Genomic DNA, 26,467 nt, shown 5'->3' on the forward strand with positions numbered 1-26,467 from the left:
CTGACTTCTAACACAGTGTGAACATATTTCCAAAACAGATCCATCTGGTTTAATAACACACACGGTTAGAAAAAGAGATTTATTACAATATAAAAAGCTTATATAAGCAGTGCCTTTACTATATACATGTTCTTTCCACAAGAAAGGTCCATTGTCCAGCTTAATGTAAGCCATCAAGCGACTGTTGAATCACAATTGGTGATCATCTCCCCAATCTTCAATTAACAGTGCGACTAGACAAAACCTGTTGATAGAACACATGTTCCTGTTAAACAGATACTGACACCAGAAAATAACATCATCATTGAATACTATTTATAATTTTGCCATAAAAGTATTTGCCTGATGAAACTTATCTTTCTAACCCCTGTGTTCCTCTATGAGGGGGCTGCCATATTTGTGCTGCAGTAGTTGGTTAACATTAACAAACTAACGGACAGGAACTTCAAGTAATTACTTACAAAAACAGAACTATCCGCAAAAAAAACGATCAACAGGACCTATATAACTTTTAATGTAGATTAATATTTTGAAAAGAAAAATGGTCTGTATCACTAAGACCCTATTTACATAAACAGATTTTTATAGGACTGTAAACATGAATCAGTGGTTAGAAAAGTTTAATGAACATCAGGTAAGCACAAAGAGTGGAGCTGTACACAATTTTAATGCTAAAATCTCATTCTTGGGTACATTAAGCCACGATGTCTTAAAAGGGTGGTTCACCTTTAAGATAACTATTAGTATGTTATACGATGCCCAATTGGTCTTCATTATTTTTTTTATTGTTTAATTATTTGCCTTTTTCTTCTGACTCTTTACAGCTTTTAAATGGGGGATCTTTGGCTCCATCTAATAAACAAATGCTCTCTGCAAGGCTACAAATGTATTATTCATCTTTCTATTCAGGTCCTATCCATATTCCAGTCTCTTATTCAAATCAATGCATGGTTGCTAGGTTTATTTGGATCCTAGAAACCAGCTTGCCAACACTGCTGACTGGAGAAGTGCTGAATAAAAAGCTAAATAATGCAAAAACCACAAATTATAAATAATGAAAACCAATTGTCTCAGAATATTACTCACTACATCATACTCAAGGGTGAACATCCCCTTTAAATGAAGAGCAGTTTCAGAGAAGAAAGCCTACAGGAGACTCTGTTTGGCAGTACGCCTGGTGTTTATACAACCAAAACTTGCCTCCAAGTTGGGAATTCAAAAATAAGCACCTGCTTTGTGGCCACTGAGAGCAACATGCAAGGGGTTGGAGAGCAACATGTTACTCATGAGCTACTTGTTGGGGATCACTGCACTAGCATATAGTCACTGTGTTAATATAATGCAGTAGTTGAGAAAATAGCCGTTATACTAAAGCAGAGGCTTTATTTCTAAATAAATACACAATATGAATGTGTGGCAGTAGTTCAGTGTTAATATTGTCTAAATGTAGGACAGAATTCAAAATTACTCACCATCAGAGCGCCGCCTCTTGCCATGCGAAACTGACTGACAACATTTCCCTCGTTTTAATTGGGCGGCTGTCTCCTTCAGATCATGCATGGACGACTGCGCTCGGGAAAATGTGTCTTGCGTGAGCTTCACTGTAGCGAGATACCTCGCACAGTCTATAAACCCACAGGACAAAGCCACTTCTTCTGCCGTGTGCCCATCTCTGTTACACATACTGGAAGAACAGAACAGAGGACAGGTCAGAAGTAATCCTCATGAAATGAACTTTTAATTGATCACATCAGAATCTCTGCTTACTCTATTCTGGCATCACTAGCGACCAGCAGGCTCAGACACTCCATGCTTCCTGAGCGAGCAGCTTTATGAATAGGAGCTTCTCCAAAGCAGTCCTGTGGAAGAGGGGAGACTGGTTACATATAGATTTCTCTTTGCAGCGGCAACACTCTCATATTTACGAATGCAAGGGACTTACTAACTACCGTGAATGAGGTTAAATTATTAATGTTGGCACTTCAGTGACTTACTTAAAGGGGACTATCGCGACAATTTAAATTTGATACAAGCTTCGTCATACTGAAATAAGAAACCTTGTAAAATACAATCAAATATTTTGCATTGTTTCTGGAATAATCAAGTTTAGCTTCACTATTCCTCTCTCAGCATCTGTTTCTCTTCATTCTGTCTTCATGCAGCAGTTGGGTGTCAGATATTCATTGACTGTTATATATATCCAATATATCTTGTGGGGGGGGGTTCCTTTCTTAGCAGATGTATTAGAGCTCACTCAAATAACTGATTCCAGTACAAACAAAATAACTGCCTACTGCACAAATTCTGCATGTAGAGAGACAGTATTTCTGGTGATTTTAATAGAGTGAGCTCTAATACATCTTCTAGGCAACAGATATATTGGATCTAACTGTCAATGACTGTCAATTGGACACCCAACTGCTGCATGAAGACAGAATGAAGACAAACAGATGCTGAGAGAGGAATAGTGAAGATAAACTTGATTATTTCAGAAACAATGCAGAATATTGATTTGATTGTATTTAGAAAGTTTCTTATTTCAGTATGATGGATCATTTTCGGGATAGTTCCCCTTTAAAAATATACCTCAACTTAATGCAAAACAGCTAGTTTTACAAGGACTGGTTTTGTATTAGAAAAGCTGCACTGACAAGTTAATTCTCTGCAGACTGTATTGCTGGAAATGATGCCTCCAGCGTGTAACAATCACTGTATTGCTGGAAATGATGCCTCCAGCGTGTAACAATCAGCCAATCAGCTATGGAAGCCACCCAAATGACACTATGTGATAGATGAAGTAGACAAAGTCTAGACATGTAACCATTTGTTTTAAATCAAGGGCTGTTTGGACATTTTCCTGGTGATGAGAGGGGTACAGGACTACTTACCTGCTGATTTACATCCACTCCAGTGTGCAGCTGCCAAAGCAGGAAAAAAGCCTGTCCCCCACATGCTGCTAGATGTGCAGGGGACTGTCCCATTGTGTCTCCGGGGGAGTTCACGGCACCTCCACATTCCATCAGTGCACTTAGGCCATCACACTAGGGAACAGAGCATTGCCATTATTGTTTGTATACAGTCACTGTGGTATAGCAATAACCATACTCCCACTTGGGGATGATCCAGCCTGTGGCCCCCAACTAATCTAAAGCTGCCAACGTTGTAAACAGCAAAGGGCTTAACAGTCTATAAAGGCTTGACCTCTGGCACTGAATGAATACTAATCCATCAGAGTTATACATCAATAATGACTGGAGGGTATATACAGGTATGGGTTATATATACAGGTATGGGTTATATTAGGCAAGGCATGCCCTGCACTACAGAGAGAGGACTCCAGTCTCTGCTGTTAAATACAGTATTGCTGAAGCATTATATAAACACATTGCCTAGTGGCTCTTCTCTTACTGCTCAACGGATATTAGGAGTTAAAGGAACAGTAACACCAACAAATTAGTGATTTAAAGTAATGAAAATATAACGCAGTGTTGCCCTGCACTGGTAAAACTGATGTTTGCTTCAGAAACACTACTATTGTTTATATAAATAAGCTGCTGTGTAACCATGGTGGAAATTGAAAAAAGTCTAATGTCACAGGTTAAATAGTGGATAACAGATAACACCATTATGTTCTACAGAACTTATCTGCTGTGTAACCTGAGCCTTTTCTCCATTGTATGGCTGCCCCCATTGCTACACAGCTGCTTATTTATATAAACAATAGTAGCGTTTCTGAAGCAAACAGCAGTTTTATCAGTGAAGGCAACACTGCATTATATTTTCATTACTTTAAAACAATTTCATTTTTTGATGTTACTGTTCCTTTAAAAGCAGCCAAAGCCTGGTGTATGTCACGATGAAAGAGACTGTGAGATATTGAAGGCAGTGTCTGAATGGTGTGACTATTACTATGTATCACTAGCAGCTACATCTGCTCAAGAGTCACAACTATGAAATACACTGACAATGTCAATATCGGGAGGCCAGTGTTGAGGAGGGATCTCCAGGCACGCACAGGGTTAAACAGGACTAGCCCACGGCTATTGTCAGACACCCCAATATACTCACGTCAGAGTCACACAGCGGCTGCATCTTCTCCCAAAGCTCCAACAGTAAATGAGTCTGAGGCGCAGCTGATCCCCCGCTCCAGACAGGCTCGGCACTCACAACCAGCGTGACTGCTCCAGCTTGCCCGACAGCGGGTTCTACTGAGAGAAATCTGTCGGTTCAGCTGTGAAGTATTCCGAGCAGTCTCCCGGCCCCGCCCTGCCGCACGTACTCAAACAAGCCGCACGTGTAGCCTCGACATCTGTCAAACTGGCCAATGAATCAGCGATTGGTTGGAGTCTTACGGCGTACTCGCCCTAGCCAGCGCCGATTGGCTTGTTCTTCGGAAGGGGCGTGGCTCTGAGGACACTCCGTGTTGTGGTCACGTAAGCAGATTTTTGGCGCTGCCGGCTGACATGGAGGTTGTGGGGAGAAGTCACGTAGTCCATTGCGGCTGTGAATGCGAGTGTGCGCATGAATGGAGGGGGAAGGGCGCACGTAGCAGGGAGAAGCTGAGTAACAAGGAACTGCCGCTCCCCCATTAATCTGAGCCGCGATTTAGCTTTATTAGCAGCGCTGCCTGTGCTCAGCTCTGTCACGTTCGCTGGTGTCGCTCCGCGATGTGATGGGCAGGTGTTGTCTCTTGTCTGCACGTGTAACATGTTTCACTGTCACTACAAAGCCTACGCCAGGCTCGGGCTCAAGTGCACTGACCATGGGGGCTAATACATAGTTGTGTGTGTATTGTGTGTATATGATAATATACACTAGTGGCACAGAGGTCAGTCATTGTGTACCGCACCAACAGCTGCAGGCTCTGCTTCTTCTATAGTTCTGCCTCTGGATTTCAAATCACTTCAGTTGAGTGTTATTGCAGAGACACGCTCACATTTGGGGAGATTTAGTCGCCCAGCCATCAATCCGCCGGCAACTAATCTCCCCCTGAGCTGTCGGCGGGATGGCACATGGAGCACTTTGTTTTCCGAAGTTTCCTCATGAGGCGACTTTGGAAAATGAAGCACACCGATTCGATTGTCATCCCACTGGCAATTACGGTTGCCACCTTTTCTGTAAAAAAATACCGGCCTTCCTATAAATTTATCCTTTTTCCCTATTAATAACATTGGGCTCAGCCATTATTTTTACCAGCCAGGTCAGTAAAAATACCGGCCAGGTGGCAACCCTACTGGCAATTTACATTCTAGCTGGCGGGAGGCCGTTCTGGGAGATTAGTTGCCCAAAGAAAGGAGATTCTCCACAAATCTGAGCATGTGTCTCTGCCCTTAGGGGTCAGGGCCGAATTTACATGGTGGGCGCCCCTAGGCCCACTCCTGTTCGTCTCCCATTTATTCGTGCAAATTTTCATTATCTGGACTGGAGCAATGGGGGATTGGCACACAGGAAATTTAAAAAATGATTGTATCTCCAGCACATTCCCAGTGTTTTTGAACCAATGTGGGTGTGGTTGGGCAGCATGCTGCCCCCTAAAATCCTGCCACCCTAGGCCCGGGCCTAGGTGGCCTTTCCACAAATCCGGGCACAATCTCCCTGTCTGCCTCCACCCTTAGGGCAGAGACACACGCAAAGATTCAGAGATTTATTCACCCCTCGACAAATCACCTCTTCTTCTGGCAACTAATCTCCCCGAAAAGTCTTCCCACCACCTAGAATCTAAATCTCCGACGGGACAGCATTTGGAGCCTCACAAGGAAATTTAGAGCGCCATCCTGCCGGCGATTTCCATTCTAGCCCCCGGGAAGGCTTTTCGGGGAGATTAGTTGCCCAAAGAAGAGGCGATTTGTTGCCGGGTGACTAAATCTCCCCAAATCTTAGCATGTGCCCTTAACCTTATGTTAAACAAATGATATTATGTAAAATAGAAAGCACAATTAGGAAGAACAAGGAATGGCCTGGAGGCAGGTAAACTGCTCAATGTGGTTTATTATAAGCACCTTACAAACCACATTGAGCAGTTTACCTCCCTCCAGGCCATTCCTTGTCCTTCCTAATCGTGCTTTCTATTTGAATACTGTACCCGTGGCAGATGTATACACATGGAATTGGCTGAAAAAAACCTACAGCTTTGCGTTCAAAGGTACCGTATATACTCGAGTATAAGCCGACCCGAGTAAAAGCCGAGGTAACTAGTTTTACCTACAAAAACTGGGAAACCTGATTGACTCGAGTATAAGCCTAGGGTGCTGAGAGAGAGACCGACCAGCAATCAATAATATACTGTGCCTGGTGCATGTCCCACGGACAGCAGTTTGGCAGTGCAACTCCCTGCACCCACAGTTGACAGCCAAAGATTTGCAGGTTCGTCAATCCAGAATAGTGTATTTAACCCATCCTCAGGCATCCTGCATTGCTAAGGGCACCTGTTACCCTATATCCAGTTCTGCAAAACAGGGAAGGTTGGGGGTGCTGGGAGTTGCAGGTAACAACAGCTGGGGGTGCTGGGAGTTGCAGGTAACAGCAGAAGTAACTGCTGGTCCTGTTCTTGTCCCAATCCCGTCCCTGAGTATCACAGCTGAACCTGCCATTCCCTTGGCAGAACAATAATAACAACCACTTCTACCCCATATGTCTCTCAGCGGCCCAGGCACGACTCACCTCACAACAATTTGCGATACTTCGGGTACCTTAACGCGGTCCAGCTGCTTTATTACATGGTCCCGTGGGCCCCACTTCGGTTCCCGTCCCGCTCGGATTTCGAGCTCGGCGCCATCTCCTCACCCGGTGCCTTCACTTCCGGCAACAAACCACACACTCTTTTCCGGCCCAGGCGCGACTCGCCTCACAACAATTTGTGATACTTCGGGTACCTTAACGCGGTCCAGCTGCTTTATTACATGGTCCCGCGGGCCTCACTTCGGTTCTGCCACCCGATAGGATTTAGAGCTCTGCGCCATCTCCTCAGCCGGTGCCTTCACTTCCGCGCAACAAACCACACGACTCCTCCCACGTCACTCTCTGATTCGCCGATACAGCTGGATGTCAAACTGGCCTAAAAGGACAAACTAATAGCCAATAGGAATGCGCAGTATATTACCGTAACTGTGCAACGAACCCCACAAGTGCGTCGGAAGCAGGAACGAGGCAGCTGTGTGGGGCACAGGAGGATTTCTTCAGCGCAATTGATGCAGTTTGGGTGACTGACTCGAGTATAAGCCGAGGTAGACTTTTTCAGCACATTTTCGGTGCTGAAAAACTCGGCTTATACTCGAGTATATACGGTAGCAGTCCAACCTGTCTTATAATATATAAAATAGTCACACTAACCCAGTTCTGTCACCATTTCCATTAATAGTTGAAGGAATAAATTATAGACAATGTCCATACCATAAAAAAACCCTCAATACCACAATAAAAGCTTGTACATATCTGGGCTAACACCCCCCCCCCAAAAAAAAATGGAATAGTAAGTATAATTCTGTGTTTATTATCCAATACCATTTCCTAATACACACAGCATTGTATTTACCATATATACACTCAAGGGCCCATGCCTAGGGTGCCTATGTGGTAAATTAAAATCACATAAATAAATGTCCCCAGTCTGCCGCTGGACACTCACTAAACTGGCTACAACTGGTGGTGAGCTATGGTGAGAGTTCTTCTGTGAACCAGGGTTGCCACCTCTTCTGGAAAAAAATACCGGTCTTCCTATATATTTATCTTTTTTTCTAACATTGGGATAAACTATCGTTTTTACCGGCCAGGCCGATAAAATACCAGCTAAGTGGCAACCCTAACTGCAACAGAACCATCTGTGCATGGTCACCAACAAGATTGAGGTGCAGTGGCCAGGGCTACATCTGGACTGACAATCAAAATAGGCCCTGACATTTCAAGTACACGGAGGCCCAAACAGCCCCCCACCAGCCCACTAAATAGTGTCTATGGCACCTTACATCAGCCCCAGGGGCGTAACTATAGAGGAAGCAGACCCTGCGCCTGCAGGGGGGCCCAGGAGGTATAGGGGCCCCACGAGGCCCTAATTCATTTACAGTTTCAATAAATATTGGTAAAACAAGTCAACTGCTAAAAATTTTGGGGGCCTGAAAAATAATTTGCTGTGGGGCCCAGTAATATCTAGTTACACCACTGATCAGCCCTCTGGCATTTGCCAGACCCCACAGATTGCCATTCTGGGTCTGCACATACACAGAAATTTATAATAGCCACTGTCATACTGAGAAATCAGCCCATAGCAGCCTGTGTTTGGCAATATGTATCTTCCCAAGACTTGCCTCCAGGCCAGGGATTATACTTTATATACTGGATTGCCAGTATACATTATGGTTGAAAACAGCTGAGAATCGTACATATACGCGCAGATTAAAGATGATGATATCGGTCTTTTAGACTGATTCAGCAGTTTATCTGCTCATGTGTGGGGGGGCCGACAGGTCTTCCCGACCGATATCTGCCCAAAAATTGGCCTATCAATCGGGCATGTTTGATTCTTTGATCGAGGACCACATTGGATAGTTGATGCGGTCCTACAACTGTCAGCGCCCATTTCCTTTGTTTAATCCGATTATTTGGCCCTAGGGCCGAACGTTTGGATTTACCTGATATCGCCTTGCTGTTGGTGGGCATATCGGAGAAAGATCTGATCATTTGGCGAGCAGATCTTATCGTGTTTGGGCACCTTCCCACATTCATGTTCACGCCCGTTACACATATAGGGGTTATAATATGGTAGAACTACACATACAGGGGTTATAATATACCAGCACCTGCCCACCTATTCCCCACAATGTCAATCAGGTGTAAGCACACTGGGATTCCCTTGCCATTGAGAAGGATACTGCCCCCACCCCCACAGTAGGGTTCCCAGTAATTATGTCCCTTCTCTCAAAGTCCTCGGTGCCTACATGCTCAGCTATACGTTATCTGTGGATGAAAATACACATTGTTAAAGCCTAATGCTTTAGATTATGTTGGCGGAGTCAGCACGCGCCACAACTACTTAGTGAATTGCGTAGCTACCTCCCTACGCGTACCATGTGCAGCACTAGTGGTAACTAAGCAATGGTCTCTTGGGTAACCCCATCAAACAGAGTGTCACATGTTCAGTGGACGCAGGGTAGCCCCAAATTTACCATTCTGTGACGGGGAACTTCTGTGTTGAAGGTATGCTACATATTGTTAACGCCTAATGATGATAAGCATTAGGCGTTAACAATGTGTATTTTCATCCACAGATAACTTACAGCTGAGCTTGTAGGCACCGAGGACTTTGAGAGAAGGGACATAATTACTGGGAACCCTACTGTGGGGGTTATAACCCCTGTATGTGTAGTTCTGGTATATTATAACCCCTTTATGTTTAGTTCTGGCATATTATAACCCCTGTATGTGTAGATCTGGTATATTATAACCCCTGTATGTGTAGTTCTGGTATATTATAACCCCTTTATGTTTAGTTCTGGCATATTATAACCCCTGTATGTGTAGATCTGGTATATTATAACCCCTGTATGTGTAGTTCTGGTATATTATAACCTATTTATGTGTAGTTCTGGCATATTATAACCCATGTATGTGTAGTTCTGGTATATTATAACCTCTGTATGTGTAGTTCTGGTATATTATAACCCATGTATGTGTAGTTCTGGTATATTATAACCCCTGTGTGTAGTTCTGGTATATTATAACCCCTGTATGTGTAGTTCTGGTATATTATAACCCCTGTGTGTAGTTCTGGTATATTATAACCCCTGTATGTGTAGTTCTGGTATATTATAACCCCTGTGTGTAGTTCTGGCATATTATAACCCCTGTATGTGTAGATCTGGTATATTATAACCCCTGTATGTGTAGTTCTGGTATATTATAACCCATGTATGTGTAGTTCTGGTATATTATAACTCCTGTAGGTGTAGATCTGGCATATTATAACCCCTGTATGTGTAGTTCTGGTATATTATAACCCCTGTATGTGTAGATCTGGTATATTATAACCCCTGTATGTGTAGTTCTGGTATATTATAACCCATGTATGTGTAGTTCTGGTATATTATAACTCCTGTAGGTGTAGATCTGGCATATTATAACCCCTGTATGTGTAGTTCTGGTATATTATAACCTCTGTATGTGTAGTTCTGGTATATTATAACCCATGTGTGTGTAGTTCTGGCATATTATAACCCTTGTATGTGTAGATCTGGCATATTATAACCCCTGTATGTGTAGTTCTGGTATATTATAACCCATGTATGTGTAGTTCTGGTATATTATAACTCCTGTAGGTGTAGATCTGGCATATTATAACCCCTGTATGTGTAGTTCTGGTATATTATAACCTCTGTATGTGTAGTTCTGGTATATTATAACCCATGTGTGTAGTTCTGGCATATTATAACCCCTGTATGTGTAGATCTGGCATATTATAACCCATGTGTGTGTAGTTCTGGCATATTATAACCCCTGTATGTGTAGATCTGGCATATTATAACCCCTGTATGTGTAGTTCTGGTATATTATAACCTCTGTATGTGTAGTTCTGGTATATTATAACCCCTGTATGTGTAGTTCTGGTATATTATAACCCCTGTAGGCGTAGTTCTGGTATATTATAACCCCTGTAGGTGTAGATCTGGCATATTATAACCCCTGTAGGTGTAGTTCTGGTATATTATAACCCCTGTGTGTAGTTCTGGTATATTATAACCCCTGTATGTGTAGATCTGGCATATTATAACCCCTGAATGTGTAGTTCTGGTATATTATAACCCCTGTATGTGTAGTTCTGGTATATTATAACCCCTGTAGGCGTAGTTCTGGTATATTGTAACCCCTGTAGGTGTAGATCTGGCATATTATAACCCCTGTAGGTGTAGTTCTGGTATATTATAACCCCTGTGTGTAGTTCTGGTATATTATAACCCCTGTATGTGTAGTTCTGGTATATTATAACCCCTGTGTGTAGTTCTGGTATATTATAACCCCTGTATGTGTAGTTCTGGTATATTATAACCCATGTATGTGTAGTTCTGGTATATTATAACCCATGTATGTGTAGTTCTGGTATATTATAACTCCTGTAGGTGTAGATCTGGCATATTATAACCCCTGTATGTGTAGTTCTGGTATATTATAACCTCTGTATGTGTAGTTCTGGTATATTATAACTCCTGTAGGTGTAGATCTGGCATATTATAACCCCTGTATGTGTAGTTCTGGTATATTATAACCTCTGTATGTGTAGTTCTGGTATATTATAACCCCTGTATGTGTAGTTCTGGTATATTATAACCCATGTGTGTGTAGTTCTGGTATATTAAAGCTCCTGTAGGTGTAGATCTGGCATATTATAACCCCTGTATGTGTAGTTCTGGTATATTATAACCTCTGTATGTGTAGTTCTGGTATATTATAACCCCTGTATGTGTAGTTCTGGTATATTATAACCCATGTGTGTGTAGTTCTGGCATATTATAACTCCTGTAGGTGTAGATCTGGCATATTATAACCCCTGTATGTGTAGTTCTGGTATATTATAACCTCTGTATGTGTAGTTCTGGTATATTATAACCCATGTGTGTGTAGTTCTGGCATATTATAACCCCTGTATGTGTAGATCTGGCATATTATAACCCCTGTATGTGTAGTTCTGGTATATTATAACCCCTGTATGTGTAGTTCTGGTATATTATAACCCCTGTATGTGTAGTTCTGGTATATTATAACCCCTGTATGTGTAGTTGTAGCTGTGTGATCATTCAACCATAAACTGTCACTGGGAATGAATGTCAGGTGTTGGCAGCTGAGCATGTACTTTATTGCAGCAGGTCTGACTCACAGATCATTATGTTCTAATAAATGCTACAAAGGTAAATAGTCTCGGTTAAACACCCTGCCCAACTCACTGTTCTTTTCAGGTCATGTTAACAATAAAAGCAGTTTTCAGTTTGTGTATAAGGGCCGTCCAACAGGAGGCCACAGGCTGGATGTCGCCCCCTGAATGATTTTCATGGCCGTCAGCCTGTCAGGGGGCTTCATAGACATAACTGCGTTAACCCTTTGTGTTAGAACATAGATTCTGTGGAACTGACACAAAGGGACCAGATTCTGCATGACTGAGTTTGTGTGCTTGGTTATTGGTAACATGCATAGGATAGATCACAAAGAGTTAAAGGGCAGCTTTTTTCTATGAGCACTGTGTCCAGGTCTGGACTGAGAATCAAAATAGTCCCTGGCATTTCAGGTACACAGAGGCCCAAACAGCCCCCCACCAGCCCAATAAATAGTGACTTTCTATTGCAACTTACAGCAGCCCCTCTGGCATTTGCCAGAACCCACAGATTGCCAGTCCGGGCCTGACTGTTCCTTATATCTGACTTCATATACCATTGTGTCTATGTTTGTACATGATAGTAATCTTAATGTCACTTAATGCTACTTATTACTGTATATGATGACTAAACTGTATTCCAAAGTTTTCCTTATGTTTTATTCACACAGAAGCAGTGAATTTGTGACATGGGCTGTTCTAGACGTCATATAAAGTCTATGAGAAGCATATGGAGGTAAAATTATGGGGGTCAGTCAAATGTCTCAGGCCACCAGTTCAATAATACCAGTTATATGTTAATTCTCTGCATGAAATTACCCAATGACAAGCTCCTTAACATTTGCAAGAATGAGCACACATGGCTACTTGTGAATCTTTCTTTGGAGAGTTATACATTTTGTTACTTTTAGACAGATGTAATTGGACAACTGGAATCTCCCAGAAGAGACAGACTCTTCCTTGTGGCTTCCATTGATACTCACTAGCCATAATGGAAAGCAGTTATAGACATTAGCGAATAGTTGGCTTTGTGTTGTTATAGACAATATTATACTCTATGGGGGTTATTTATCAAGATCTGAATTTATCTCAGTATTTTTAATATTAAACTTCGAGCAACTCGGAAATTCCCGAATGGACCTTATTTATGAAAAAAAAAAACCGAAAAAATAAGGTCGGCCAAACTTCAGAGCTTTCCCCGAAAACTGCGATTTGTTCGGAGTTTTCCCGTAAAAACTACAAATTTTTTCATCCACTAGAGTTTTTTTTGCGTGGAAACCCCGAAATCATTGGATATCGGAGCAGACACTGGGACCTTCCCCATTGACTTATACAGGACCTCAAGAGCTTTTAGATGCCGGGGTTTCGGATTCGAAGTTTTTAGTACATCGGAATTTCGAAAAAATTCTTCGTTTTTTTTTTTTTGCTCCGAAATGACAAATTATTCAAGGTTCGGATATTCAGAGCTTGATAAATAACCCCCATATGTGTCATTATTTTGGAGCTGCCTTGAGTACTCTCACACACAGTAAAAGACCACTGCAGCTGTAACCATGAAATAATGCAGAGCCATATTATTATGAAGACTCCTCTGACTTCATGCCGATGCCATCAACATTCCTTTACATTTTCACGGCAACAGCTCCTTATGTGCTTGAGAACTGAAAGTTCAGAGGTAGAATGAATTGTGCATGAAGATGCGCCATCTAGTGTCCATAAACATTAAAGTATTCAATGTAAATATAATGTGTAATATCACATTTAGGGGCGGATTTACTATGATTCGAATCATAGTCCACGCTCACAATTTCAAGTTTAAAACCACCAACTTGAATTCAAATTAGAAATTCGAATTTGCATCCTTGATTTATCATCCCCCTACCCTGGAGGTAACTCGAATTCAATAGGTCGCCACCTAAAACCTGCCAAGTTCATGTAGAAGTCAGTGGCAGAGGTCTGCTGACCTATTTGAAGAAGTTAATAACCTTCCTGACAATTGAGTTGTTTTCGGAGCAAAACTCGTTTCGAATTGTGTTCAAATTCGATTTGAGTTTTCGGGTCAGTAACACTCGTTCGAATTTTAGACGTTTGAGTTTTTTCATAAATAAGTTACCATTTGAGTTGTGAGTTTATTGTGAGTTAAAAAAAAAACACAAACTCCATATATTATAAATTCTACCTTTGATAAATAACCGTCTTAATCATGAAACATGCTTATCTGTTCCGATATGATAGAGCCTAGCATACCTTCAAATAAAAGACTTGGCAGATACATTTATAAGTCAGGCAAGAACTGGGGGTCATTTATCAACACTGGGCAAATTTGCCCATGGGCTGTAACCCATGGCAACCAATCAAATTGCTGCTTTCATTGTTCTACTTGCAGCTGGCTTTAAAAAGCTGATCACTGATAGGTTGCTATAGGTAACTGCCCATGGGCAAATTTGCCCAGTGTTGATAAATGAGCCCCGTCTCTTTAGTGGGATTTCTGTAATATTTGTGTCAGGAATAGACAACATGGTGCCCTCAAGATATTGTTGCAGCCCTCGACAACAGACTTTGGCAGGGTGCTGGGCGACGCGTTGTAGAGCGACAAAATCTGAAACTGCAGGCTGTCTTGTTCTATAGGAAAATCTGAGCCAAGGATGAATATCGTTTGGTGACATATTGGTTGTCTGGTATGATCCATTTTCTCACGAGCATTTGTTCTCAGTACAGCACATAAAGGAGTTGCACAAATCTGCACATACAGCAGCACTACAAAGATAATGCCTCCAACACTATTGTATATCACCTTCCTGTTTGTCCATTGTTGTCCTGGCCAGCCCACGGGTCTCTGTGGGTTCCCATTGGTCATTATTCAGCAGCTTGAGCATTTACCATACATATATGTTCAGTTTATACACAAGCTACTCAACTGCTGTTAGATTAACGCAATGGGGAAATTCACAAAAATGTTGGTATAAAGTCTAGTCTAAAGTGAAAAAATGTTGTAAAAATATTTGCGCCAACTTATTTTCCTCCATTTTACTGCCTCTACCGACAATTTGAATTTGTCGTGCTTTCAGTAGTTTTACAACTGTGTACTTACCAACACCAACACTTTTGTCAATTCCCCTCAAAGTGTCCATAAATAAGCCAGATATCTTCTAGTTCCTTGTAGCTGGCAGGCTGTAATATTCATTATTCCCTTGCTATGACTTACCAATAAATGGATATATTTCACATAGTAAATGTGCCTCTTTTTTTTAAAGGAAAACTATACCCCCCCAAATAATGTAGGTCTCTATAAAAAGATATTGCATAAAACAGCTTGTGTAAAACCCTGCTTCATGTAAATAAACCATTTTCATAATAATATTCTTTTCTAGTAGTATGTGACATTGGGTAATCATAAATAGAAAATTACCATTTTAAAAAATAAGGGCCGCCCCCTGGGCGATGGGGATATGATAAGATCAGAAAGAGGAGAATGATGGGGATAAGATCAGAAAGAGGAGAATGATAAGGATATGATAAGATCAGAAAGAGGAGAATGATGGGGATATGATAAGAAAGAGGAGAAAGATGGGGATATGATAAGAAAGAGGAGAATGATGGGGATATGATAAGAAAGAGGAGAATGATGGGGATATGATAAGAAAGAGGAGAATGATGGGGATATGATAAGAAAGAGGAGAATGATGGGGATATGATAAGATCTGAAAGAGGAGAATGATGAGGATATGATAAGATCAGAAAGAGGAGAATGATGGGGATATGATAAGATCAGAAAGAGGAGAATGATGGGGATATGATAAGAAAGAGAAGAATGATGGGGATATGATAAGAAAGAGGAGAATGATGGGGATATGATAAGATCAGAAAGAGGAGAATGATGGGGATATGATAAGATCAGAAAGAGGAGAATGATGGGGATATGATAAGATCAGAAAGAGGAGAATGATGGGGATATGATAAGATCAGAAAGAGGAGAATGATGGGGATATGATAAGATCAGAAAGAGGAGAATGATGGGGATATGATAAGATCAGAAAGAGGAGAATGATGGGGATATGATAAGATCAGAAAGAGGAGAATGATGGGGATATGATAAGATCAGAAAGAGGAGAATGATGGGGATGTGATAAGATCAGAAAGAGGAGAATGATGGGGATATGATAAGATCAGAAAGAGGAGAATGATGGGGATATGATAAGAAAGAGAAGAATGATGGGGATATGATAAGAAAGAGGAGAATGATGGGGATATGATAAGATCAGAAAGAGGAGAATGATGGGGATATGATAAGATCAGAAAGAGGAGAATGATGGGGATATGATAAGATCAGAAAGAGGAGAATGATGGGGATATGATAAGATCAGAAAGAGGAGAATGATGGGGATGTGATAAGATCAGAAAGAGGAGAATGATGGGGATATGATAAGATCAGAAAGAGGAGAATGATGGGGATATGATAAGATCAGAAAGAGGAGAATGATGGGGATATGATAAGAAAGAGAAGAATGATGGGGATATGATAAGAAAGAGGAGAATGATGGGGATATGATAAGATCAGAAAGAGGAGAATGATGGGGATATGATAAGATCAGAAAGAGGAGAATGATGGGGATATGATAAGATCAGAAAGAGGAGAATGATGGGGATATGATAAGATCAGAAAGAGGAGAATGATGGGGATATGATAAGATCAGAAAGAGGAGAATGATGGGGATATGATAAGATCAGAAAGAGGAGAATGATGGGGATATGATAAGATCAGAAAGAGGAGAATGATGGGGATATGATAAGATCAGAAAGAGGAGAATGATGGGGATATGATAAGATCAGAAAGAGGAGAATGATGGGGATGTGATAAGATCAGAAAGAGGAGAATGATGGGGATATGATAAGATCAGAAAGAGGAGAATGATGGGGATATGATAAGAAAGAGAAGAATGATGGGGATATGATAAGAAAGAGGAGAATGATGGGGATATGATAAGATCAGAAAGAGGAGAATGATGGGGATATGATAAGATCAGAAAGAGGAGAATGATGGGGATATGATAAGATCAGAAAGAGGAGAATGATGGGGATATGATAAGATCAGAAAGAGGAGAATGATGGGGATATGATAAGATCAGAAAGAGGAGAATCATGGGGATATGATAAGATCAGAAAGAGGAGAATGATGGGGATATGATAAGATCAGAAAGAGGAGAATGATGGGGATGTGATAAGATCAGAAAGAGGAGAATGATGGGGATATGATAAGATCAGAAAGAGGAGAATGATGGGGATATGATAAGAAAGAGAAGAATGATGGGGATATGATAAGAAAGAGGAGAATGATGGGGATATGATAAGATCAGAAAGAGGAGAATGATGGGGATATGATAAGATCAGAAAGAGGAGAATGATGGGGATATGATAAGATCAGAAAGAGGAGAATGATGGGGATATGATAAGATCAGAAAGAGGAGAATGATGGGGATATGATAAGATCAGAAAGAGGAGAATGATGGGGATGTGATAAGATCTGAAAGGGGGAATTTTTTTTTCCAGTATAGATCATATTGGGCTAATCCAATGAAAGTCAATGCATGTATTATTTCCATGCAGCTCCATATATGTGGAACATGTAACAAGTGAATTAAAATGTGTTAGTAACATTTACCAGAGGAAAGGAGTGAGGTATATGGAATAAATAGTTACATCAGACAGTCCAAGTGTAAAGCATCTAAAATACACGGCCACCTATAATTTGGGACGAGCATATTTTGAAGGTTATGGGATTTCTCATTCTGACAGAGACGCAGAAAGGTAATTATTCCTCTGGCTTCTATGTTTTATCTTCACATAGTTCAATGCTTCTTGGATGTACATGTGTTTCTGAAAGGTGGTGGCTGTTTGCAGCTGATAATGGAAATCCAAAGGCAAGCCTGAAGGAACAGAGTGTGCTTGGAATGTTTTATTCAAGTCCTCCTAATGTCGATCTAAATAAGGTTTGTCTCACTGTTTTTATACTTAATTGAAGTTTTCCCTTATTATTTCAGTGATATTACTGGGGTTCATCTGCCCAAAAGTAGTGCCTGACCATATGATTTCACGTTTCTGGAGCTACCAATCAGCTTCAATGTTTTGTATTCACATGAATGCTCTAATGAGCAGTGTCGGACTGGCCCACAGGGATACCAGGAAAACTCCAGGTGGGCCCAGGTGTCGGTGGTCGTCATGCTGCTAAACATTTGGCCTATTTCATGGTCGTTCCCTATTCTATGAGAAAAAGAGGCTAAATAGATGGATTAATAGATTATAGTATGTAAAGAAAAGAGACTAGGAGAATAGAGGTTGAGTGAGGAGAGGAAGAAAATATTACTGAGGGTGGGCCCCTGGTCTAAAAACTTTTGGTGGGCCCCTGGTCTAAGGTTTTTTGGTGGGCCCCTGGTGTCCCAGTCCGACACTGCTAATGAGAAGATGACCGTAGGCCTGGGGAACACTCCCTACCCTTAAACCTTACCAGTCAATTACAGAGTCCAGTATTTTATCAATGTGCTCATTCATATCTATTGCAGTATCTGTCTACTCTGGGGCAAATACTATTTTTGTCATGCTCTAATTTGACACTGCAAGGGAGTAGGATCATGTAATATTTGCCTCAGTATCATGGTGCTTCTTTCTGACATTCACATCTAGGGTATACCCTGGTTCAAATATTATAACAACACTGAAAACAATTTTTTATTCAAGGCATTCTTTTGGCATTCCTTAGCATGTGGCAATGGTAGTCTGGAGTCACAAGGGGCATTGGGCGTTCTGTTCCTTTATGGGAAGGGAATAAAGAGGAATGTGCAGGCTGCAGTAGAGTGTTTGAAAGAATCCGCAAAGCGTGGAAATATATATGCACAGGGGCATCTGGTCAGCTGCTACTATAAGAGGAAACTCTATACACGACTGTGGAGCTAGCCAAGAAGTAAGTCATAAAAGACCACCTTTATTCACAATCAGCTTCTAGGTTAAGGGCGATGGCAAACGGAGAGATTTGTCACCTGTGCTTAAATCTGTACTACCGGTAGTACCAGGGCCACCATCAGGGGGGCACATCTGTATCGGGCCAAGGCCTAGAGGGGGGGCCTGGCTGTGCTGCACTTTTCCACTTAGCCGGGCTCCCCTTAACAGCGACGAAGATCTGAAGTCCCGAAGACCTGAAGCCACGAATGAAGCCGAAGCCATGAAAGCACCCATATTGCCGAAGACCCGAAGCCGCGAATGGAGCCGAAGTCGCAAAAAAAAAACAAAACACACTACATACAAACTAATCAGGTGACAAAATGCTGAAAATCTCCCTGTGTGACTTAAGGGTGGTGACACGCTAAAATTCCAAGAAGATTAGTCGTCCAGCGACAAATCTCCTTTTCTTCGGGAGACAAATCTCCCCGAAAAGCCTTCCTGCCGGCTAGTTTTCCAAAGTCGTGTATACATTAAATGAACCCAATAGGCTGGTTTTGCTTCAATAATAATCCAATAAGGATTAATTATATCTTAGTTTGGATCAAGTACAAGCTACTGTTTTATTATTACAGAGAAAAAGGAAATTGTTTTTAAAAATTTGGATTATCTGGATAAAATGGAGTCTATGGGAGACGCAATTTGTTTAAGTTTCCAGATAACGGATCCCATACCTGTACAGTTTCCCTATATACATCCAGCGACCCCCTGACACACAGTATATAACACGGAAGTAGAGTCTAAAGCATAAAGATGTCCATTTTTAATTTATTGCTTTACAAATAGTTTAAATAATGGGCAGTCTTTGGTAAAAATAAAATCAAGAATAAAATATTCACAAGTAACATTACAGAGAGAATTGCACAAAACATTCTTCAATACAACGTAAAGAACAAAGGAATGTTCCGGGTCCTCGATGAGGAAAATATCTGTACAACATTCAGACAAGTGGCGTGTCCTTTTACATCACATCCATCCAGGGCTTCAATGGTCCCAGTCGGAGCTGAAGAGAATGATCCCTGTATTTACAGTACAGCTCCATTCCTGCCCTTTAAGGGAACACTAGCGAAATATATTTAAATAAAAGCGCTAACGATGCAGCAGCGTTTCTTTATTTCTACACTTCCTACAACAACGTCTTCCTCTTCAGCAAACGTCACATAAATTAAGAAGAAAACCAACGGGAATGAGAAATGTCGTCCTCAATTAACCCTCTGTGGAAAAGAGGAGAATGATTTCCATGTCTATTGTTACACAGACATTAAAGTAGTGGTTGACTTTGTGCTATCATTAGGCAAAGTTCAGTTGCTCGCAGCTCTTAGCTCAGGACACAATTCCACAAGCAGCAGCTCCATCAGCCCCTGTGAATGAGAGGGAAGCCATGAACAAATCATACAGTAATGTGCTATATCAGTCCATTGGTTAATCTGATTTTTGTCCTAATCGGTTCTAGTGAGCCTGATGTTCATCAGCCAAATCACATACGGATCATGCTGTTTGGTGGAAATCAAGGAAAGTTAGTGGAGAACAGGACTGGATATGCAATGAATATATTGTACCTCTTCTTTATAAGAGTCTGGCCACACGGGGAGATTTGGGCACCTTCTTCACGGCGACTAATCTCCCCGATCTGCCTTCCCCTGCTAAAATCACTTGGAGGCCGGCACAAGGAGCGCTTCATTTTCAGAAGTCACCCGAAGTTTCCTCGTGAGGCAATTATGGGCGACTTCGGAAAACGAAGCGCTCCGTGTGCCTGCCCCCAAGTGATTTACATTTTAGCCAAGGAAAGGCAGAGATTAGTCGCTGCGAACATGAGGAGATTTGTCACCTGGCGACTAATCTGCCCGTGTGGACAGACACTAAAGGGAACTTGTCACTAAATAACTAAACGTCTGTTTAATGTGAATATTATAAGGTGAAGGAACACTATCTCCTGTAATGTTTCTACTCACAAACTACTCTATACAGCCACTTCTGTAGTGTCACTGTAACGGTCTCGTGTTATACATCGCAGTGCTGAACAGAAGAACTGGGAATGTGATAAAAGCTCATTTATTATTAATTAGGAATCACAGTGATACAGTGTTTAGCTTTACTGCTGGACTCTGAGCTTTAATTCCAGCCAGGGCACTATCTGCAAGCAGTTTGTATGCTCTCCCTGTGTCTGCGTGTGTTTCTCCTGGTTTCCTACCTCACCCAAAAGCATAGAGTCACGTTAATTGGCTCCTGATTAAATGGACTTTAGTTTGTGTGACTGTGATAGGAACCTTAGATTGTAAGCTCCACTGGGGCAGGGGCTGGAGGTAATCCTGTAATCTCTGTACAGCGCTGTGGAATATGTAAGCACTATATAGACTATATGCACTTTGTCCTGTTTACTCTTCATCTGAATGAATAGGATCGTTAGCTACCAGCCACAATGATTCAGCAGCATAGCCTACACACAGCCCATTCCTCTACATGTAAATGAGTCATGGCTGTAGCTCTAATAACCAAAAATGGATACCTGTAGTTACACGGCTTGCTGTAAACAGGGTCGGACTGGGCCAGGAAAAAACCTGGTGGGCCACACGGCTCTTTTGGGGCCTGCCTGCCCAGATCCACTCCCTGCACTTCCACTTTACTTACCTCCCTCCCTGACCCCAGTCGCTGCCCAGAACCTCCTTCCCTGGCCTTCACTACAGAAAAAAGTTCAGGGGGGTGAGGCTTTGGGGTCCGAAGGGGGGGGGGGAGTGATGGGGTGGCTGCAGGGGAGGTTGTGGCTGGGGGATCTAGAGTGGGCTTTGCGGCTGGGGGGCCCGGGAGATGGTGTCGGGGATCCTGAGGCTGCAGCCCCGGTGAGCCTGTAAATGCCTTGGCCATATTGCTACTTGGGCATATTTATGAAGATATGTTAAAAATGTTGGTAAAATACACCACATATTACTACTTACATACCAGATGACAGTGATAAATATGTAGCCCATTACAATTCTGGTGCTTAAAGTGACTTCTATTTTTATCTCACTTTTCATACCAGAAATGTATTGGTACCTGAATTAAGCAAGGGTCAATGCGGGGTTAATGAAACGGCTCTCAACAAAAAAAAAACCCAACAAGCTCTCTGTAATGAATGGAATTCTGTGGCCATGATGTAGTGTATTAAAGAGGAACTAAACTCTTAAAGGAACAGTAACAAAAAACTGAAAGTGTTTAAAGTAATGAAAATAATATGTACTATTGCTCTGCACAGTTAAAACTGACCTGTTTGCTTCAGAAACTTTAATATAGTTCATATAAATAAACTGCTGTGGAGCAATGTCGGAAATTGAAAAAAGTCTATATGGCACAGGTTAAATAGTGGATAACAGATAACACCATTATGTTCTACAGAGCTTATCTGCTGTGTAACCTGAGCCTTTTCTCCTTTGAATGGCTGCCCCCATTGCTTTTTATATAAACAGTTTTACCAGTGCAGAGCAACACTACATTATATTTGTATTACTTTAAAACACTTATTTTTTGATGTTGCTGTTCCTTTACCTACCTTATTTCTGCCCCCTCAGCTCTCCCTCCCCACATAGACTATTACATAGAATGGTGCCCCTATTTAAATACCAGAGATAAAAAAGCAGATCAGCACAGCGAAGTTCCCAGGCTCCATCTTCTGTCCATTGGATTACTCTGGTATTTTCAGTGACACGGGCCCCGCAGGTGCATGAGCAATTGGAGCAAGTCAGGAATCTGTTTATATGTGCATGCGCCTGCAGGGCCAGTGTTGGAGGTGAGACACTAAGGGGCTGATTTATAAACATTGGGCAAATTTGCACCTGGGCAGTAACCCATAGCAACCCATCAGCAATTAGCTTTTTTCAGCCAGTTGCAAGTTCAACACTGAAAGCAATCATCTGATTGGTTGAAATGGGTTACTGCCTAGGTGCAAATTTGCCCAGTGTTTATAAATAACTCCCTAAGAGTATCCCAATGGACAGAAGAATGTGCTAATCTGTTTTTATTTTAGGGGGCACCATTCTACATTATAAAGATGCAGAGAGGCTTTTGTACCTAGGGGAGATAACTTCTCCTTTAAAGGAGAATTCAACCCTAAAGTAAAAAAAAAACCTTTCCCCCTACCATATATAGACCCCCCCCCTCCCTCCCCCAGTCTAGCTGCTACCCCGGGCAAATGCCCCTAACTCTTTACTCACCCCTCCGTGCAGATTCTGTCCAGTGGAGTTCACGGGTGCCATCTTCACTTCGGTAATCTTCCGAATGAAACCGGTGTATCGGCGCATGCGCAGTTGGAGCAGTTTTCTGTTTCGCGGCAACTGCGCATGTGCCAAAACTCACGAAAATTGCAGCTGAAGATGGCGCCCATGAACTAAGTAAAGAGTTAGGGGCATTTGCCTGGGGTAGCAGCTAGGCTGGGGGGAGGAGGAAAGGGAGGTCTATGTAGGGTAGGGGGGTAGGTTTTTTTTTTTTAACTTTTGGGTTTAGTTCTCCTTTAAGTTAAAAAGTAAGGCAGAAATGTTGTACATTATGTTTTGACTTCTATACGGGCCCAAGGCAACCACAGTAAAGATCTGATGCCCCAGTAACTCCCAATTTTCTTTTCTGTTGATTCACTGCACATGCTCAGTGCTGCTGTCACTTACTGAGCTTAGGGACCTATTAACAATATGCTGATAATATATATATATATAATATAAATGTCACAGTATAAAGCTGAGGCTGATTAATAAATAATAGGGATGGGTGAATTTGACCCGTTTTGTCAAAAATTTGCCACTGGCGAAATGTTGACAAAGCCCATTTAAGTCTATGGGTGTCAAAAAATGTTTTTGCAAAATTTTTTTGACGCGCGCTGCTATACAAGTCTATGGCCGTCATTTTTTCAGCGAAATAATTCGTCCATCCCTAATAAATAATTATTGGTACCTGGCAGCTCAGAAACCAGCACAATTAATGTCAGAATGTAAATCAGCCCTGTAGCAACAGTTTATATTACAGACAAAGCTCATTTTCTGCTTTATGATTTAGGACGACCCCTAAGCTCAGCTTCTCAACAGCTGCTCAGAGCCCATTCAGCATGTGTGTGTTGCAGACACTCATAACAAAATCCAACATGTGAAACTCCTGGATCATTGCTACTATAGAGATGCTGAACCTTTAGGCTGGTTCAATAAGTTAAGTATATAAAATATGGCATTTCTAGCCATATTCAATTTCAGAATTCAGCATTTTTAAATTTATAATTTTTTATTGTTTAGTTCTCCTTTAATTCATTGTAAAGGGCTTTGTAAATATGCCATTTATTTAACACCAAGCCAACTCTGCTTTAGCCAGCTATATACATACAGCCCTTATTTCCAGTAGGAAGGGAGTGATACTTACATACAGTAGATGCTTATTGGCCTTGTTCTCCTGGAGTGCATTAAATACTTTGATAATACCATGCCGGGCATTTTGCTGTCCCACTAGGTTCTGAAGTACATCTGAAACACAGAAACATGCCAATTAGTGCACATGAAATCCCAGCACTTTGTATTTGAGCTGAAATCTACAGAATCTGAAGAGGAGACATAGATAGACCCATATGAATGAAGAAATAGCAAGTAGAAAAGCGGCTGCTTCTTTTACAAAAAAAAAGTTCTAACGCTCATCACATTTACTAAAATATGGTCTATATGTAATATATACATTGAGTATTTACCCTCCTGCCTGTTTTGTATATATATTGGGAGGCCTAGTTACTGGTAAGGTCCCTAATTACCAGACCAGCAGGTGGATTTAGTGTGTGTAGCATTTACTAAGGGTGGTGGCACACATAGCGTTTCGGGGAGAGATTAGTCGCCCAGTGACACATCTCCACTTCTTCGGACGACTAATCTCCCCCTGAAATGCCTTCCCACTGGCAAGAATGTGAATCGCCAGCAGGATGGAACTCGGATCACTTCAGTTTTCCGAAGTCGCCTGAAAATTCCCCGTGAGGCAACTTCGGGAGACTTCGGAAAAAAAAAGCGATTCGAGTGACATCCTGCCGACGGGAAGGCATTTTGGGGGGAAAATTGTTGCCCAAAGAAGAAGAGATCTGTCGCTGGGTGACTAATCTCCCCGGAACACTACGTGTGCCACCACCCTAAATCACCCACATCCCTTTCAGATGAAAACAACGTTTGTATTAGGATGATTCTGTGCTTTTAAATTGACAACAACCAGGATGATTTTCAGAATATTCAACCAGCTGTGCCAGGACCTCACTTATATGATACTGTGCAATTTTCCCATAAATGAGGATTTTAAATTAAAATGATCAGCCTGATTGAATGCCTGCATGGGGCTACTACTGGTCAACAAGGATTCCTGATTTGGCTAACGAATTCTCGTGCAGGTTAGGGTTTCCTTGTCCTTTAAGCTGTTGCATGTAAGAAGAACACTTGGTCAAACATGTAAAAGTAATAAAGTGACAATAACTGGAAAGTGCCAAGATCTGGCGGCACAAAGTGAAAGGGCACAGGGGCAGGATACATGGGAACGGCCCATCACTCACCAGGAATGTTTTCAAGTAGTTTTTGCTGAGCTCTCTGTTTGCTTTCCTGGCACTGCAGCTCTGTCCTTGAGGTTTTTGAAGGCGCTAATTTTCCATTTGGCCAAAAAGCGTCTCGGAACACATTAATGTAGTAAACCAGCATCTGCTCGCTGAAAATCCAATGGACTGTGTCACGGATTTGTCTGGGGGAAAGAGTAAATCACATCAGTCTGAAACCAATGACAGCTTAGCTGTACAGGTACAGGACCCGTTATCCAAAATGCTCGAGACCTGGGGTTTTCTGAATAATGGATCTTTCTTCATACCTTAAAGGGATACTGTCATGGGAAAAATTTTTTTTTCAAAATGAATCCATTAATAGCGCTGCTCCAGCAGAATTCTGCACTGAAATTCATTTCTCAAAAGAGCAAACAGATTTTTTTATATTCAATTTTGAAATCTGACATGGGGCTAGACATTTTGTCAATTTCCCAGCTGCCCCAGGTCATGTGACTGGTGCCTGCACTTTAGGAGAGAAATGCTTTCTGGCAGGCTGCTGTTTTTCCTTTTCAATGTAACTGAATGTGTCTCAGTGGGACATGGGTTTTTACTATTGAGTGTTGTTCTTATATCTACCAGGCAGCTGTTATCTTGTGTTAGGGAGCTGCTATCTGGTTACCTTCCCATTGTTCTTTTGTTTGGCTGCTGGGGGGGAAAAGGGAGGGGGTTGATATCACTCCAACTTACAGTACAGCAGTAAAGAGTGATTGAAGTTTATCAGAGCACAAGTCACATGACTTTGGGCAGCTGGGAAATTGACAATATGTCTAGCCCCATGTCAGATTTCAAAATTGAATATAAAAAAATCTGTTTGCTCTTGGATTTCAGTGCAGAATTCTGCTGGAGCAGCACTATTAACTGATTCATTTTGAAAAAAATGTTTTTTCCCATGACAGTATCCCTTTAAGTCTACTAGAAAATTATGTAAACATTAAATAAACCCAATAGGCTGGTTTTGCTTCATTAATTATATCTTACTTTGGATGAAGTGCAGGGTAGTGTTTTATTATTAAAGAGAAAACGGAAATCATTTTTAAAAATATGAATTATTTGATTAT

The 26,467-nt window shown here is 41.6% G+C and overlaps 2 protein-coding genes and 1 pseudogene across 2 annotated transcripts in view; 1 reads left to right on the forward strand and 2 right to left on the reverse strand.

Annotated features, from left to right (window-relative positions):
• Positions 1 to 65: 65 nt before the first annotated feature.
• ankrd37.L (ankyrin repeat domain 37 L homeolog) lies at positions 66 to 4,201 on the reverse strand. Its single transcript, NM_001098697.1, has 5 exons — positions 4,069 to 4,201; positions 2,889 to 3,041; positions 1,768 to 1,859; positions 1,473 to 1,684; positions 66 to 244 (listed from the first exon to the last, which is right to left on the reverse strand). The coding sequence occupies exons 1-5, from the start codon at positions 4,090 to 4,092 to the stop codon at positions 234 to 236; spliced, it is 492 nt and encodes a 163-aa protein (NP_001092167.1). The 5' UTR covers positions 4,093 to 4,201; the 3' UTR covers positions 66 to 233.
• Positions 4,202 to 17,034: 12,833 nt separating this feature from the next.
• On the forward strand, positions 17,035 to 18,799 carry LOC108719601 (annotated as a pseudogene).
• A 794-nt stretch (positions 18,800 to 19,593) lies between these two features.
• Positions 19,594 to 26,467, reverse strand: part of snx25.L (sorting nexin 25 L homeolog) — a 122,469-nt gene continuing 115,595 nt past the window's right edge. Inside the window, exons 17-19 of the mRNA XM_018230401.2 lie at positions 25,371 to 25,552; positions 24,215 to 24,315; positions 19,594 to 20,202 (exon numbers count right to left, since the gene is read on the reverse strand). Coding sequence (XP_018085890.1) covers positions 20,143 to 20,202; positions 24,215 to 24,315; positions 25,371 to 25,552 — 343 coding nt within the window. The 3' untranslated portion in view covers positions 19,594 to 20,142. The remainder of the gene's footprint in view (positions 20,203 to 24,214; positions 24,316 to 25,370; positions 25,553 to 26,467) is intronic.

The sequence above is a fragment of the Xenopus laevis genome, chromosome 1L, assembly GCF_017654675.1.
Source record: "Xenopus laevis strain J_2021 chromosome 1L, Xenopus_laevis_v10.1, whole genome shotgun sequence".
Taxonomy (NCBI): Eukaryota; Metazoa; Chordata; class Amphibia; order Anura; family Pipidae; genus Xenopus; species Xenopus laevis.